The 16,675-nt window shown below is 38.5% G+C and overlaps 2 protein-coding genes across 3 annotated transcripts in view; one reads left to right on the top strand and one right to left on the bottom strand.

Moving 5' to 3' along the window:
- Positions 1 to 7,305, top strand: part of ST6GAL2 (ST6 beta-galactoside alpha-2,6-sialyltransferase 2) — a 73,434-nt gene extending 66,129 nt beyond the window's left edge. For both annotated transcript variants that reach the window (XM_060769705.2, XM_060769704.2), the window contains exon 6: positions 826 to 7,305. In XM_060769705.2, coding sequence (XP_060625688.2) covers positions 826 to 1,094 — 269 coding nt within the window. In that variant the 3' untranslated portion in view covers positions 1,095 to 7,305. The remainder of the gene's footprint in view (positions 1 to 825) is intronic.
- Positions 1 to 16,675, bottom strand: part of LOC132771550 (vertebrate ancient opsin-like) — a 100,771-nt gene that overhangs the window by 4,619 nt on the left and 79,477 nt on the right. The window lies entirely within an intron of this gene.

The raw sequence follows: 16,675 nt of genomic DNA, 5'->3' as shown, positions 1-16,675 counted from the left end.
TTTCTAGGTTTGACTTTTAGAGATTTGATTATTCACAGATTTGATTAAAATGTTACCTCCAGGAATCTCCAGATTCTCCAGAGCAATTTATTGATCAACATTTGCTAGAGCTAGAGATTCCTAGACAACCTAGAAATTCCAAGATTTTATTATCATCATCTGGAGGATCTTGACCATAAATTTATGCTGGGCGACCTAAGGATTCATAGAGAGGGATTATTTTATTATTATTCATATTTTTTCACATTCATGGGGGTCCTGTGCTCCTAGCCCCAGCAAATATGGGGAATGACTGTAAATAACACAGAGTAGTCACATTTCAGAAGGGTTATATGTAAGCCTTGGAAATAGCTAAACTATATTTATGGTTCCTTAACATCTCTGGACACAAAATACATGTGGGTAACTAAGATGCTGAGTGTGCTTTGGTGAGAGAAACCACTGGCTGCCTCTGCCATAGCCATAATTGCTAACCCAACCCCATCTTTTATTGAATACTAAGTACATAGACCGAAGTGTGTGGTGGGGGGAGATAAAACTACCTACTTTCTGTCTGTCATATGCAAGTTTTGAAAACATAAAGTTACTGTGTTTGCTCTAGCCACTCAAAAGGTAATGTTCAGATTTGTATCCCATAATGTAGTACATTTTATTGGTTATCAACATGGATTATAGCATAATTCTCCTACCCAATATTTGAAATAACTAGTGATGATTAAGTGAGTTAATAAAGCTTACCTGGACTTTTTGCATGTAGAGAGCACGTTTTATTCTGCTATTTCACTGGCATGCTATATAGTTTTCTTTCTTTCTTTCTTTTTAAAGGAATCCTCATCATGATGTCAATGTGCCATGAAGTGCATGTCTATGAATATATTCCTTCAGTCCGACAGACAGATCTTTGCCACTACCATGAACTCTACTATGATGCAGCATGTACCTTGGGGGCCTACCACCCACTGCTTTATGAAAAACTGTTGGTGCAGAGGATGAACAAAGGTTTCCAGGATGATCTGTACCGAAAAGGAAAAGTAATTTTGCCAGGGTTCAGGTCAGTGAAGTGCCCTGGACATAATCGGTTTCCATATACATAATGGTGAATCTTTCTAAAACAATGTGCAATAAGGTGCTACTGTCATACTGATAACAAACAACGTACTTGAAAATGTGTCCCAGACCAACCTAGTCTACAATCTGTAAGCTATCATTAACTAGAAGGCACAAAGGAAGTCCTTCCTTTTGGAGCCTTATTATTTATTATTGCTTTGTAAACTGGTCTTTCTTCAGGCTCAACTTTTGTGAGATGCAAAATACAAGTGAAGGGAAACTATAGTGAGTATTTATTTGCACATGGGGTCTGCCAAAAACACATCAGACAACTATGTCGCATGGGTAAGATTCCTGTCCTTTAGACACAGCCTTTCAATGGCTACATCTTTACACAACTGAGTAAAATCATATTCACTGACCATTTTTCATACTAACCCAGGCTTTCTCTGCTTTTCTTAGGTAAAAAAAGCCCATACATATCAATATCAGATATATACGTAACATAATGAGCCATATGCTTTTAATTCAAGACTTACTTAGATTTACACTGATTGTTGGATTTGGCACCCTAAATTTAAAATGTTTGTGTTAGTGTGTTTTACTGTGCATAAATTCTTGGGCACACAAATTATAGCTATGTAGATAAAAGAATAAGAAGGTAATCTTTTCACTGCCTCAGAAAAAAAGCATAATACAGTTTTTGGGTATGTGAGATAGGTGAAAGGTAGGATGAAGATGTTTGCTGTCCTATTTTGGAAACAGAACATATTTTCCCTCATCTCGTTGGTATATATTTGATATTTAGCCTACTCTAGGATGAAGGTTTCACTTAATTTGGAACAACTGCAGCTGTCGATTTAATAATTCAATGTATTGTTGAAGGCTTTCATGGCTGGAATCACTGGGTTGTTGAAGGTTTTTCGGGCAGTATGGCCATGTTCTAGAAGCATTTTCTCCTGACGTTTTGCCTGCATCTATGGCAGGCATCCTTATTGGTTGTGAGGTTTAATAACCCAGTTTGCCGGAATGTGATTTCTAGTAGTAAGTCAGAGAGATAAATTCAGCCATGTAAAGTGTTCATAGCACAGTGTAATATAGAAATCCTGAATTCATGCAAGATTTTGGCTCCACATGGATGATACAAATTAATTTCAAGTTGTAGTTTTCTGCAAGTACAGTATTCATGTCAAGGCTTTTTTACCCCATTCAAGACAGCCTCTGAGAATATCATTACAACAGACATTGACACACAAATGTCCATATTACGATTAAAAAAAAAAACCAAGCAAACAGAATGGCTTTTAAAGTGCTTTGTTGCCTTTATGTTCAATCCGGTTCTACATACTGTAGATGCAGTGCCAAGGCAATTCAACATAGTTATAACAGTTCCTTGTCCCTTCTATATCTCTGCCTATGCCTAGCATTTGGACATTGACTACCTCTGAACACTTCACTGGGACATGGTGTCTAATTACCATGGATAGGTTATTTATGGAATCTTTTTAGAGCATTCAATGCATTTCATATTGCCCATTATTTAAAATATACATTCTCTCATGATTAAAAATGAAGGTAATGAAATCTATAACTTCAGAGTGAGTAAGGCTTGCCATTCAAGTCTGCATAGGCTCATACCAAATGTACATTCTTCATTCTCTCATAAACACTCTAATGCGGCATTTTATAGCTTCACAGCTAATGGCATGTGTTGAATCAGAAGAACCCCAGTAGGGATGAAAAATATTTTGTGGCAGTTTTGGGTTGCTTATCAAAATTACTCATTTTGTACCTCATTTTAATATTAAGTCAATTTTGTTCCAAAAAATCCATACATCTAAATCTATAAACCCATTGGCATATAAGCCACATGATTCATATGAGATCATAATTCTGTTTTTAAAAGGGGAAATGCATACTGAATGTGTAGCCTAGGAAAAGTACATTACAAATGTATCCCCTCCATAAAATCCATACAGATTTCCTTGTGGGAAGTCCCCTCCCCCCAATATGTAGTTCAAGTTGGCAATTTCTGTGTCTCCTTGTTCAGGTGAAGCATAGTGTTCTTTAGTATTTCTATCCAACTAGTTTCAAAGAGGCAGTTTTAGCCTACAGACTTTCTGAAAAGGGTGGGTAACATCCTAAGACTGGGGTTGTGTTGCGGCTCTGTGGAACTATGGAGAGCCACATCCCCCATGTCCTGTCTCACCATCCAAAAATGGCATGTCTTGTGTTTGGGTACTATCCAGTGGCCAATGGCAGTCCAAAAAGCTCTAGGTTTGCTGCTGCCTATTCCATTGCCTTTGACAGTCTATTCGCACCCGCTTTGCCTGTTTCAGGGCCAAAGAAGCCTTGTTTTCAATTGGGAAGTGACTAGATGATCACTTTTTGCTTTGAAAAATTACTTTTAAAAGTTCAGGAAGTTAAAATGGTCAGTAGCAACCCCAGAATCTGTTACTGGGTGCTAAAGGTCATTGTGGAGCCAAGAAAAAATAACCCACCATCTATTTTTAAGAAGATGGGTGTCCCAGAAAGAGATTGGGACTGTATGCATCCATAGACTGCACTTTCTTCACACTTGAGGGGACCACTTTTTAAAAAACTCAACTAAATGGTAGTCCTAGAACAAAATTTAGATGAGCATTTGTTCTCCAAAATACAAACCATCAAATACTAATTAGTTTCACATATCCAAAGTTCTCCTTTAAGTAAATTAATTCTCCTATGCCAGCATTTAAATGTTGCAAAACAACCACCTCAGCAACACACGCCGCCCCCCATCCCATGGATTCTGGCGGCTTTGGACTTTAAACAAAAATATTACTATTATTGAGACAGTATTCACATTGTAATATTAAATAGATAAAAACACTAGTGCATTTACTGCTACATAAATTGGTTGGAGGAAGACAAAAAAGGGGAAGCAGCAGAGGATTGCTACCAGCATTGCTCAGTTCTTCTCCCTTTTGTTAAATATTTTTCACAAGTGAAGAAAAACATTAGTAGAATTGGTGATATGTTCCTGAAAATTCATACTGTTCAATTTAAGACAGTAAATGAATGTGTATTAGATGTTAAATAGAATTTTGTATGTTTTCTAGTTCATCATATAATATATATAGAGAGAGTACCTTTGCAATCTAAGTCAGATTTATAAATATTACATAAATGTCTGTAATTCCTACTTGAATTCAGTGAGAAATCTCACTTTAAAAAAGTATGAAGTATGTTTTAGCCTTTGCTTTTTTGCTAGTTAGCAAGACACATTTTTAAAAAGCAAAGGTTGATAGTAGAGGCAAGTTTTAATTGACATAAAGATATTGAGCCTCACACTTTCTTTGCACTGATAGCTGCACAGATGAAAACTTGCACTCAGCAACACCTTGGGTAAATGTACTTATTCCTGCTACTATTATCTGTTATGGTCTATGCTTTCCACTGTGAATTTTTTTTATGTGGTGCTCTTTCCATTTTTATGCATAATGCCTTCAGATGGTTAAATCAAGGTGTTCTTTCTTTGTTATAGCAGATTTTTTCAAATTATTTTTGTTGCTAGACAAAAACAAAAAATGCTCCAGCTGTAGTATTCTATTCTCACTTGCAACTTGGAGGCATATTCACACCATCAATACTCTTCTAAATGATCTTTCTCATCTATAAGTTGTTTTGTTAACAATGTTAGCGGCTTACTCCCAGGTGTGTATATAAGTTTTCATCTCATTCACACACACACACACCTGGAAGTATGCCCCATTGAACTGACCAGGATTTACTTCCATGTAAAAAAGACTGTGCTGTAAATTAATTTTGGAGCAACTAAAATGATTGCTTATAAGACAGAAAATATCTAATATAAATCCAGTTACACAATGGGTGATATAAATGTAACACTAAGACCTACTTTAAATGCATAAGCAACAGGGAACTCCCTCCCGCACTCTTTCTTTAGAAGAGTCTTGGGGAGGCAGGAGCTTGCCATTTTAAATTAACTCTGATTTACTGTTTTTTCCAAGAATGACAAACTGCAAATAGGTTAAACTATGGTTTTCTAAAACAAGGTTTCTGATCCTAAAATATAATTTAAACTTGAGTTTATTCTAGTTCAGGATGAATGACTAAGTGCAGTTAGCATAAAACAGAATGAAATTGCCCCCAATAACCTCCTCATGCTTGCTCCAGATGTGAAATACTCCTTCCTGAAGTGTAAGCAGCAGCCCTATTGGCCTAGCACTAAGCTTAATTCTGTTTTGATGTATTAGATTACAGCTTCAGCCAGCCCATATGACTATGTAGATGGGCCACATACATTGGTGCTGATCCAGAGTGAGATACTCCAGATCAGTACCACAGGAATCTGCATGGTCAGCTGCTGATGGTGGCTGGATGGTGGCACATGGGCCAGTGGTGTCAAGCCTGGTTCAGCACCACTGGACAACCAGTCTTACCTTCCCCCTCTTGGCTTAACAATGACATTGGTTTAGCAGTGATTGCCAGGAGCTTATCATTCATTGCATCTGCTGATATTGGCTCAAGCTACGGAGCCAGACAGGAGAGGGTTGAGGAGGAAGAAGGAATCATGCCCTCCTTTTCCCCCTCCACCAATTGTTCTGTTTAGCATTAGTGGATGTGACAAGCAAAAACCATCAGCAATTTTGCACCTGTTGATCACCACTAAGATGAGGATAAGAGGGAGAAGGTAAGTGCCATCCTCTAAGCAGGATGGACAGTTCCAAATAGAAACCAGACCAACTGTTCACACCACCACAAAGTGCCATAGACTTTTTCTAAATGCAGGGAAAGACTGCGTTGAGTAGCCACCCTGCCTCATGTAGATGGGCTCTGAGTTGACAAGAAGTGATAGGATCTGATGTACAACACATTTGGAAGGAATCAGGTTGGGAAAAGCTAAGTTAGCCTCATATCTGGTGCTGTTGTTATACATCCTACTATGGGATTTGCAAATAAATACTATGTGTATATTTATATTGCTTATATATAATGAATATAACTACCCTTAATAGCCCCTCTTAAGCAAATTCACTTGGAGATAACTTCTGTTGAAGCTGATAGGACATATTTAGGATTGAGATGCAAGTCTGTGAAGTGAGGATTGCCATCCTTACTTGCCGTGTCCCGCTTTTCCTCACAGGAAATACTGAAAAGGGAGATACTGAAAAGTTGGACCAGTTTTTAAGGGCATCAATAATGGTAAATTTGATTCTAGATCTTTGCATAGAAGGGGTTATGTGGTCCTTTTGCATGGAAGCCAGCAATCAAGAAGGGAAATATATTTTCTTCCTATTCAGCAACATATTTCAATTTTGCCATGTTAATGTTGTCAAATCAGCCCTGTGGTCATGTAAGCTTTCACACCTCAGTCAAAGATGTTATACACATCATGCAGAAGTGGCAATAATGAAAGATGCCAAATGCTCTATATTTGCTATTTAAAAAACCCTTCCTTGGCTCATTCCTTGGCTGTTCATGAAAATAATGTTCAGTCTCTAAATGACTTTAACACTTGAAAAACATGACAGGAAGGTATTTTGAATTCTTTTCAACAAAGATTTTCTGTCCACAAATTGAACATAGACTTTTTTATCTTAGGAGTTCTTACAAACCATTGCATCTCAGTCTGAAAACTAACTCCGCCACTGTTTTCTCACTTTCTCTCACACACGCAGTGGCACAGGTGCACATGTACACATACACACGCCGTGTTTGTGTAGTATTATGTGTGCTTCAATTGTGCATAAATAAGGTTATGAATTAAGTGTCACTCTTTTCATGTGGATTTCAATATTTTGTCACTTAACATAATTTACAAAAATGAACTGAATATTAACTACATTGTCTTGAAAAATATGTGCCAATCTGGAAGTACAATCTGTAGGTTTTATTATGTGCAAGTTTCTACACTTTAGAATGCTTATTTAGAGATATCTACATATCTGTCTGTGTAAAGGGAACACCTGATTTAACTATCTACTAAATGGTGAGGAGATTCTGATCATTCAGCCCCTTCTACACTGCCATATAATCGAGATTATTAAAGCAGATAATATACATTATCTATTTTGACCTTATATGAGCCTACACTGCCATATAATCCAGGTCAAAGCAGATAATCTGGATGGTCCATTTCTGGAAGGGGATACAAGCAAGAGGGTCTGCAAACCCTTTGTAATGGCAGGTCTCAACTGTCAAGAACAAAATGGGTTCATTTTTTGCAAAAAAAAAAAGAAAGAAAGAAAGAAAAAGAAGAAGAAGCTCTTTGCGGGAGGCAGCAGATCCTATTTGATATTGAAGATTTCTGCTCTTTAAAGATACAGGATGGGATCCAATATAGTGCAGATGGAAAGCAACTTTGTGCAACCAGTCTTTCTTTTGCCTCCCTTCATGCTGTATAGCACCTCTGGTTCCAGAGGATTGCGGAACATACTGAACATCTTCAGCTACACCTTATAGAACTACAGCAGGACGGGCAAATCACTACATAAACTTGTGTAACCAGAACAAGATTCTTCTGGCCAATTTGGGGTGATTTCTCCTTTCCTGCTGCAGTCCTGTAAGACACAACCCACAATGAACTGCCTTCACAATTTGTGAGAATATCCAGAGCAGGTTGCAAAAGAAGGGAATGAAATGATAGGTAGCAAGAACTTTCTTTCCCTCAAACAAAATATCATTTGAAACTGTTCCTGAATGTTCATCTGTGCACACACCTATTTATACATATCATCTCATTCACTAAATCTGTAGTTGCTGAGCTATTCCAATAGAAGACTGTGTACTTTTAATAGCCTTGAAAATTATTTTGTATGATGATTTTTTAAGTGAATGTGCACTCTTCAAGAAATTAAAGCTTGAGATTTTCCAAGAGTCACATTTTTAAACAGTGTTTGTATACATTTTAACACTTTTGTATTTTCTATTTTGGTTTTATATATTTTTATGTATGCACAGTGTACAGTTTTTTCTTGTAAATAAAGTTTGTTTTTTATTTGATTAGAAAAATTGGTGTTCTCTCATTATTTTGTCTGAAGGATAAAATCTCTTAGCTGTCATCGTTGAATAATTCAATCTGGTATATTTTAAAATATGGAAGAAATAGCTATTTCTTAAATATAGATATGATTAGTCTCCAAAACAAGAATTTTGAATACCTGTTGATTCCATAAGAAGTTGTTCAGTTTCCCTCTGAGATCTAATTTGGATTTTTTCTTACTATAGCTATATGAAAAAGAAAGCAATTTTAAGACTTTTAGCTCATACTCAGTATTTTCAAAACCCCCTGGGGTTCGAAGAAATCTCACTCTGTCTTTGTATATGTCTGAGGAAGCTTATTGTGGCACAGTTAATGCAGACCAACATGTATCCAAATTACTGTGCTCAAAAACCATCATTAAATCCATAAATATTCGTTCCTGCACACAGGTAAGCTGGTAAATGTCTCCCCAAGAAACATCAGCATTTCCAGACGAGGAGTAATACATTGCCAATCTACCATTATCTCCGTTACTGATTTCTGGACTTTTTAAGGCTTTTAGAGATCTATCAATTTTCACTCTTTTCCTAATCAGCCACCAACCTTGATACATAAAACCATTTATTAAATCAAGCCACACATGTGTGCAATCACAAAATCACACTTTATCTGCAAAGCTATCCATTCATGTGCATGAGCATTGCTTGCTGCCCATTAATTTTTTTAAAAGACAAAGCTGACAACCTAAATATATTTCAGAAATATCAATTCTGAACTTAGTTGCTGAATACTTGGTGGCAGATAGAATACAAATACTGGGAGATAAAAGCTAACCAACAATAATATGAAAAGGAGCAGTGCAACTAGTGGTAACATTAGGATCTGCTTATACAGATCACATTTTTTAACAGCTAATAATAAAGCATTATCACTGTTATACTAGTGTTTCTCAACCTTCCTAATGCCGCAACCCCTTAATACAGTTCCTCATGTTGTTGTGATCTCCAACCATAAAATTAGTTTCGTTGCTACTTAGTAACTGTAATTTTGCTACTGTTCTGAATTGTAATGTAAATACAATTCAGATATACAGAATGTATATTACTGGACCAAATTTGGCACATATACATGATATGCCCAAATTTGAATATTGGTGGAGTTGGGGGGAGGGGGGATTGATTTGTCATTTGGGAGCTGTAGTTGCTGGGATTTATAGTTAACCTACAATTAAAGAGCATTCTGAACTCCACCAATGATAAAATTGAACCAAACTTGGCACACAGAACTCCCATGACCAATAGAAAATGCTGGAAGGATTTGTTGGACATTGCTCTTGAGTTTTGGAGTTGTAGTTCAGGTGGCGAGATCTTCAGCCTTCTCTGCCGAAGGGATTCCTAAGTCCATCAGAAATATATACTTTCAGCAACCCCTCTGAAAACCCCTGGCAACCCTCCCCTGGGGGTCCTAACCCCCAGGTTGAGAAACATTGTGTTATACCATCTTAGCAATGTAATAGTTTCGCTTGTGGCTCAGCCTTGTCACATAACGTTGTTCTCCAGGCACCGTTGCATTGCAGGGTTGTTGAAATGATGTGTCTTTTTCACCCTGAAAACAATCTGTTGATGACCCTTTTTCCTGTAACAATTCAGTATAACTTATTTTGGTGCACATATGTCATAACACTACCTTCTGTGAACGATCCATTAGTGGGAGCTGTGTGGGTGTGACTACGTTATCCTTCCCTCAAGGCTTCAGATTTCTTCTGGTGTTCAGGTGGGGAAGATACTTTTTCTAGTATGTTAAATCCCTCTCAGGCCTTCCTCGCGTTTTGATTTCTAATTTTGTTTGTTTGCTCTTATATTGTCATAACCTTATCCTATCTCCTGTCATCACACCTTTTTGTCATTGTAGCGCTATTATGGCTACATTCTTTAAAAAAAATACAAACCAGTCACAAAACGAGGAGCAAGGGAGAAGAATTGGTAATCACACCATTAATGCAGGAGAGAAAAATGTGCAAATGAAGTTCTTGGAAGTCCAAATGCAGCAAGGATAAAATAGCATTAATAATCACCCACCTTAATGAGACTGGAGGCTAAAGACTGTAATACTATAATTCCCAGGTTTCCATAGCATTGAGCTATGGCATTTAAAGTGCTGTCAAACTGTTTTAATTCTTCAGTGGAGCTGTACTATCAGTCAGATTGGCAGAGACACTATTAAGAAGAAGCACCTTTGCTTATCTTCTGTAACAAGATTTAATTTTATTTGCTTATTAAATTTTAATTGCCTAATAGCTTTCCAGTGTTAAGATAAATTAAAAACATAAACTAAAACAAGCAAAAATGACAATAAACTAGTGCAATAAAAAAACCTTCAAAAGCAAGTTTAAGACCATTGCATGAGGAAATTAATAATAATTTTAAAATCTAAAAGAACTCAAAACAAAACACCTGGCCTAATAAAAATGATCTTTCCCAATAATGACTAAAAAAGACAAAGATGGAAAAAGGTTATTCACCTGATGGCAGAATAACTCTTTTGGGGAGCAGGCTCATTTCACTAGACAACAGTATCTTAATGTTGCTCTGACTCATTTCACATGACAAGGGCACCTAGAATGTCCCATTTGGTAAATACCACCATTTACTGCATTGGCCAGCTATCATTAAAAATCTAACCGTTCTGTTTTAGGTATGCTAACGTTTTTGGACTGCAGCTCATGTCTCATTACTACATTGAAATGATCCAAATGGGAGACTATTAGAAAATAAATCCTTGCTGTAAGGCTATCTTTGTTCAAGTAGCTATAGCTAACATTCAAATTGATGTGGCTTGTATACGGATCTGAAAGCACCCGCCAAAATATGCACCTAGAAGTTCAAACCACACGGACAGAAAATACTGAAAACACCATTTAGCCAGATGAATGAATCATCTTCAAACATCACATATATATTGATATTCAGTCAATTATACTTCATCTGATTAATTTTTATTTTTAGGGATAGAACATTAACAGGTTCATCAGTATTAAAAGGGAAACAGAATTGTGTGTCATCTGCAAATTGGCAGTGCCTCAGCTCACATATTTTCCCAGAAGATTAGATGGATTTTAAATAGCATGATGGGACCCAACAGAGCACTGTGGAACCCCAGAGTGCCATCTGAGGAATTGGCCATCTCTTGTTGACCATCTTCTTTCATTAGGCTTATAACCAGTGACTCATTCAGCAGAAGATGCCCTTTGGCTAGAAACATATAAGATGGTAGTTTTCATAAACATTAAGGTCTTTCTTTAGCTTTCTTATACAATAATAGTTGCATGACTGGCAGAACCACAAATTTCATTACAGTGGACCCTCATTATCCACTAGGATTTGGTTTCAGGACTTCCTGTGACTACCAAAATCTCATTATATGCAGTGGCATAGTAAAATGCCATCTGTAACTAATTATTATTTAAATTCAATTAATTCTTTGGAGGCTGCAGAGACTTTGCCTCCAATACACAATATTCTGAGGTATCTTTATTATGGAAACTGACTACCACCCAATTTAAAATGAGTTTGCTGTTCTTGCTTGATCAGAGCTTTTAAGTAAGCTGGAATGTGCTGAATTCGTACTCAGGGCTCAGAACATTTAGGTGAATAAAATGGAGATTCTTCTAAATTGTCACTGCCACCATTCTGGAAACTCGGTTTCCCTAACTTGCTTTGGAATTTCTTTACACAGAGGCACTCTGAGACAGTTGTTGATTAACAAAGAACAAAGTTGTTTATTTGTGTGGTTTTCAAAAACACAGGCACTTAAGCGTAACGGTTGCAAGAATAAGATGAAGCTTATGGTTACTCTAAAACAGTTCAGTACTTGATTTCCAATTCAACTCTTCACTCCCTCAGGAAACTAGCAGACTTCCTTCTGACTAGAATTCCTAATACTTCAAACAGTCCTATCCCTTAGGATCTGTTCATAAACTCTATACCAGCTATTCTTCACTAATAGCTAACTGAATTCTCTAACGAACCTCCTTGGCTTCTCTAACTTCTCCTCTCCCAACTCTCTCCCAAAACCTAACTCTCTTCTTCAACACTCAGACCCCGACTAAACTGTCAGATTATAAAATGCACTCCTAAAGGCAATTTTTTTCTGCCCTCCAACTAAGCTCTGCACACTTTCTCCCAGCCAATCACAAAGGTTCTCCACATTTCCCTCCGGGCTGCTCCTAAGCTCTGCCTCCCCTAGGAAATGGCTAACCTAAGATGGATGTCCCCATGCACCATCCCCCACAATGGCTGCCAAAATACTTGGGCCTACTTCCTGAGCTTTTCTCTGGCCTACAGGTAGGCAATTAATCACACCATTCCTTATATAATATGGTGAGCAGCATGCTTTACTTTTTGGATTCCTCCTTCCCACAAATATTTTAAGCCATAACCAGTTGAATCCTTGGATGCATAACCTATGAACAAGGAGGCCCAACTGATTTCATGGGCAAAACCATGTTTGAAGGTTCTCCAATATAATAAAATTAAAAAGGGACAAAAGCTAGTCCAAATATATTGGCTGAGTTCTGATAAGTGCTTCAGTCTCCACTAGCATATGCCTCCTCTTCCCCACTTCCACTCCAGATATGCAACAGCAGCTGGGAGGGGGGCATCTCCATCCCCTCAGCCACTAATCTGCTGTGGGGATGTACTCAGGCACATTCTGCCTTTACTGCCTTTGCATTCCCAGTGAAGGCACCAGTTCAGAAAGCTGTAGCTTCATCTCCAATACAGTAAGGGCATCCAGAACAGGGAACATTCACCGCTATAGCAGATTAGTGGCCAAAGTGATGGAGTTGTACTAATACTACACCTGGGATGAATAACATTGCACAAGGAGATATAAGACACTTCCTCCTCCAACCTCCTAAAAGATGATAGATAGATAGATAGATAGATAGATAGATAGATAGATAGATAGATAGATAGATATGAGCATAATGGAGAGTTAACACTTGTCATCAAGGCAATTCTAGTCATTATATCTCTTCCCAAGTAACCAGAACTGGAGCAATTCACCAAGTTACACAACAAGGATCAACTGGTTTTGTTTGGTACAGTCTTTGTCCTAATCTGTTGAGCCCCACCCTTGTTACTAGTCACAGAACTTCCCCAGTCCTGTCAACTAAGATCTTAAACTGGTTGTACTGTGTCCTGAACAGGGCCAAAACATACGTGCTGCTTCTGAGCTTCAGGGTCAGCAATGCTCCTCCATAGCTAACATAGTTTAGGACGGATTGTTCTGTTCAGGTTTTGTTTGATGTAAAGAAGAGAGATCAGAACACCCTAAATGTGGATCAGCAGCATTTTCTGCAAACAACCTTATACAAACCCTTACCACCTATTCCTGAAAGAACAAGGAACCTTTCCTTTACAGTAGCCTTCTCTAATGCAATGTCAGCCAGATGTTTTGGACTGCAGTGTCCATCAGTCCCACCCACCTTGGAAAGTGATCTGGGATAACACAATCGACATTCAAGGAAAATAGGAGGCTGGGGGAGATTGTGTTAGTAGGTGTGTTCTTTACAACTGGTTTCTGGATTAAACATATCTACTTTTTTGAAACTGAGGCATCGTTACCTCTGAACCTTTCCATTTTCCTGATTTAGGGGATCTTAGTGATGAACTGTACATTCTTAGGATCATCTGCATTTGCAGAGAAATGACTATTTAATAAGTACTGCTCAGAATGTACAACAAAATCCTTTAATGCTATATCCTTAAAACTAACAAAGGCAGTTTTCCCCATAACTTTTTGTGATTCTTAGTCAGAACATTATAAAGATAAAAGGTTTGGGCTTCTATGACCATGTTAAGTTAAATGCAAATGCCTACGTTTCCATTCTGAGTGTATGTAATTGGTTGCTCTACAGTAGTCTTTTCAATATGAGCTATAATACAAAGGTTAATTTGAATTCACACTCATTTTTCAGGCACTTTAAATGCCAGCATGACAACCTATAACTCCACTCACAATTTTTAAGACCCCAAAGGCACCACAAAAGGTCTAGCTAATCCATTGGTTTATCATGTGGCTTAAAAACATATGCAATGGTTGGAACTTCCCAGTGTTCATTTTATGCTTGTACATGATTTTGTTAATTCAGGTGGACTCCTTTTGCAAAATGTCCATGCATGGTTCAGCAGCAACTTTGATACAAAATTATTTGGTAATTTCTTATTTCTATTTATGAAATTACTATTCTCTGTCTGTGAATATGGTATGTTCAGAAGTAACCACTTGTGAATGTACAGTTGTTTTAAGTCAACTGTACTCTTTAGGCCAGTGGTTAGGCCAGTGGTCCCCAACGTTTTTTTGACCAGGGACCACTTGACCAGGGGCCACTTTGACTTGGAACCATTTTCCAACTTTAGTACCAAAAGGGTTACGAATCAGTTTTTGGTCAACTTTAGATTCAGTTTGGTTATTTGGGGTGCTGATTCAGAAAACTGCATTGGATAGACCACTTCTGCTCTAGTTTCTGATACAGAACATATGCCATCCAGTAGTTGCCATCTGCTTGCCCACAAAAAACAATATTTAATAACCTAGAGCTGATGTGGCCTATCCAATGCAATTTTCTGAATTAGCACCCCAGGCACCACATGGAATGGCTCCGCTCGAGGGAGGGAGAAGAAGGAGAAGCAGCAGTCAGGAGGCTTGTTGTTGTGCCTTTTGTGGGTAGTTAGCCTCTCTCCTCCTGACATCCCTGTTGCCTCAGCACTATAAGAGGGGTTTGCAAGACCAGTCGTTCTTGTTGTAACAGTATAGTAATGGTGAGGCCGCAGACCATATTTTAGTTTTTGGGGACTAGTGGTCCACGGATCACAGGGTGGGAACCACTGCTTTAGACAGAGAAATGTAGCACTAAAGGTGAATTGTTTTGATACCTTTCACTTGGGATGTGAGTTAAATCTAGACCTATGGAATTCTGGAATTTGTAGTTTAGTGTGGTATTAGAGCTCAGTGGCTGGAAATTCTAATAATCCTCTTTGAAACTTCAAATCCGATGATCCCAAAAGATGGAATCATTGCAGTTAAAGTGAAGTCAAGCATTATAATTCTGTAGTGTGAAAGCAATGTGGATAATTTGAACCACATCTATTGATGTTTCTTGGCTCAACGGATGCAGTGAAGCTCATATCGTCCAGTTCTGAAATTTTGAGGTGAAGAAGTCCAATTCCAATAATTGGAAATATAGATAAGGAGAAAATAGTTGGTTCTCATAACAAAAAGAATGAAGGTTGTCAAATATCTAGGTGTAGTTTTCCAATCTAATGGTAGCAGAAGAGCTCATGGGGATCAAGTATCCAACACCGCGCAGGGGAGCTCAATTGACATTCTTAAATATCTTAGGACAAGAGGGGGCCACTTCACACCGGCAGCACTCAAGCTGTTTGAAGCCAGGTCATTAGCCCAACTCTTGTATGGTGCTCATCTGGGCCCCTTCCCCAGTTTTGCCCCATTAGAGCTGGTTCAGTCAAAGTTTCTGAGATCGGCCTTGCAGGTCACTAAATGCGTTTCTAATGCCACCCTGCGACTAGAGACGGGTTTTATGAGAGTGGAGGCCAGGGTGTGGGTGGTCATACTCAACCTCTGGCTCAGACTGTCCCATGCACCTCTTGGCCTTGCCCCACTAACCATGAAGGATGACTTCCAATCCACATGGAAGCAGGCGGTAGCATCCAAAATCTACTCATTGGGATTTTCTCCAGGTCTACTACTCGCTATGGATTACAATCGTATCACAGACATAGAGCGACAACTAGATCTGGCCTCGGTTCCAACCTTCCTTATCAATGAAGACAGCAGATATCTTGCCTCCCCTATGGCATATTTAACCAACTTAGAGGTTCCCATTCATCAAAGGGCTTTCACCCTGGCTCGATGCCACACTATCCCATCAGCTGTACTCGAAGGCCGCTACCGGAAGATCCCTTTCCCAGAGAGACTCTGCCCCTGTGACTCGGGTCATGTAGAAACAATAGAACATGTGCTCCTCCAGTGCCCGTTCTACAGGGATATCCATGCCAGGCTTATCTTACCTCTGTTATACAAGCGCCCAAGCCATTCAGGACAATTTTATACCTCCATGCTACTTGCAGATATTAATTCAGCGACAACCTACAATGTTGCAAAGTTCTGTGCAGCAGCATACAAAATCCGTCAGGGAATGACTAGTCCCAAAAGTTAACTGTGTGACCAGTAATCTTCTTCTCTGAATCTACAATTTGGTGATGGATCTGGGCATTGTATGTTTTTACCCTGTTTCCCCTTCCCTTCTGCTCCCTCACCCATATTGTGCTTCAGTAGTTATATTTATATTTTTAATGTACCAAACATACCAAGTTTGTATGAAAATGTGACTATTTCCTGTGCTGGTCAATGACCGAAATAAATTATTTGATTTGATTTGAATGGAGCCCCCGGTGGCGCAGTGGGTTAAACCCCTGTGCCAGCAGGACTGAAGACCGACAGGTCGCAAGTTCAAATCCGGGGAGAGGCGGATGAGCTCCCTCTATCAGCTCCAGCTCCTCATGCGGGGACATGAGAGAAGCCTCCCACAAGGATGATAAAAACATCAAATCATCC

This window comes from Anolis sagrei, chromosome 3, assembly GCF_037176765.1.
Source record: "Anolis sagrei isolate rAnoSag1 chromosome 3, rAnoSag1.mat, whole genome shotgun sequence".
Taxonomy (NCBI): Eukaryota; Metazoa; Chordata; class Lepidosauria; order Squamata; family Dactyloidae; genus Anolis; species Anolis sagrei.
Note: the sequence above shows the minus strand (reverse complement) of the source record. Positions and strands in the feature narration are given on the sequence as shown.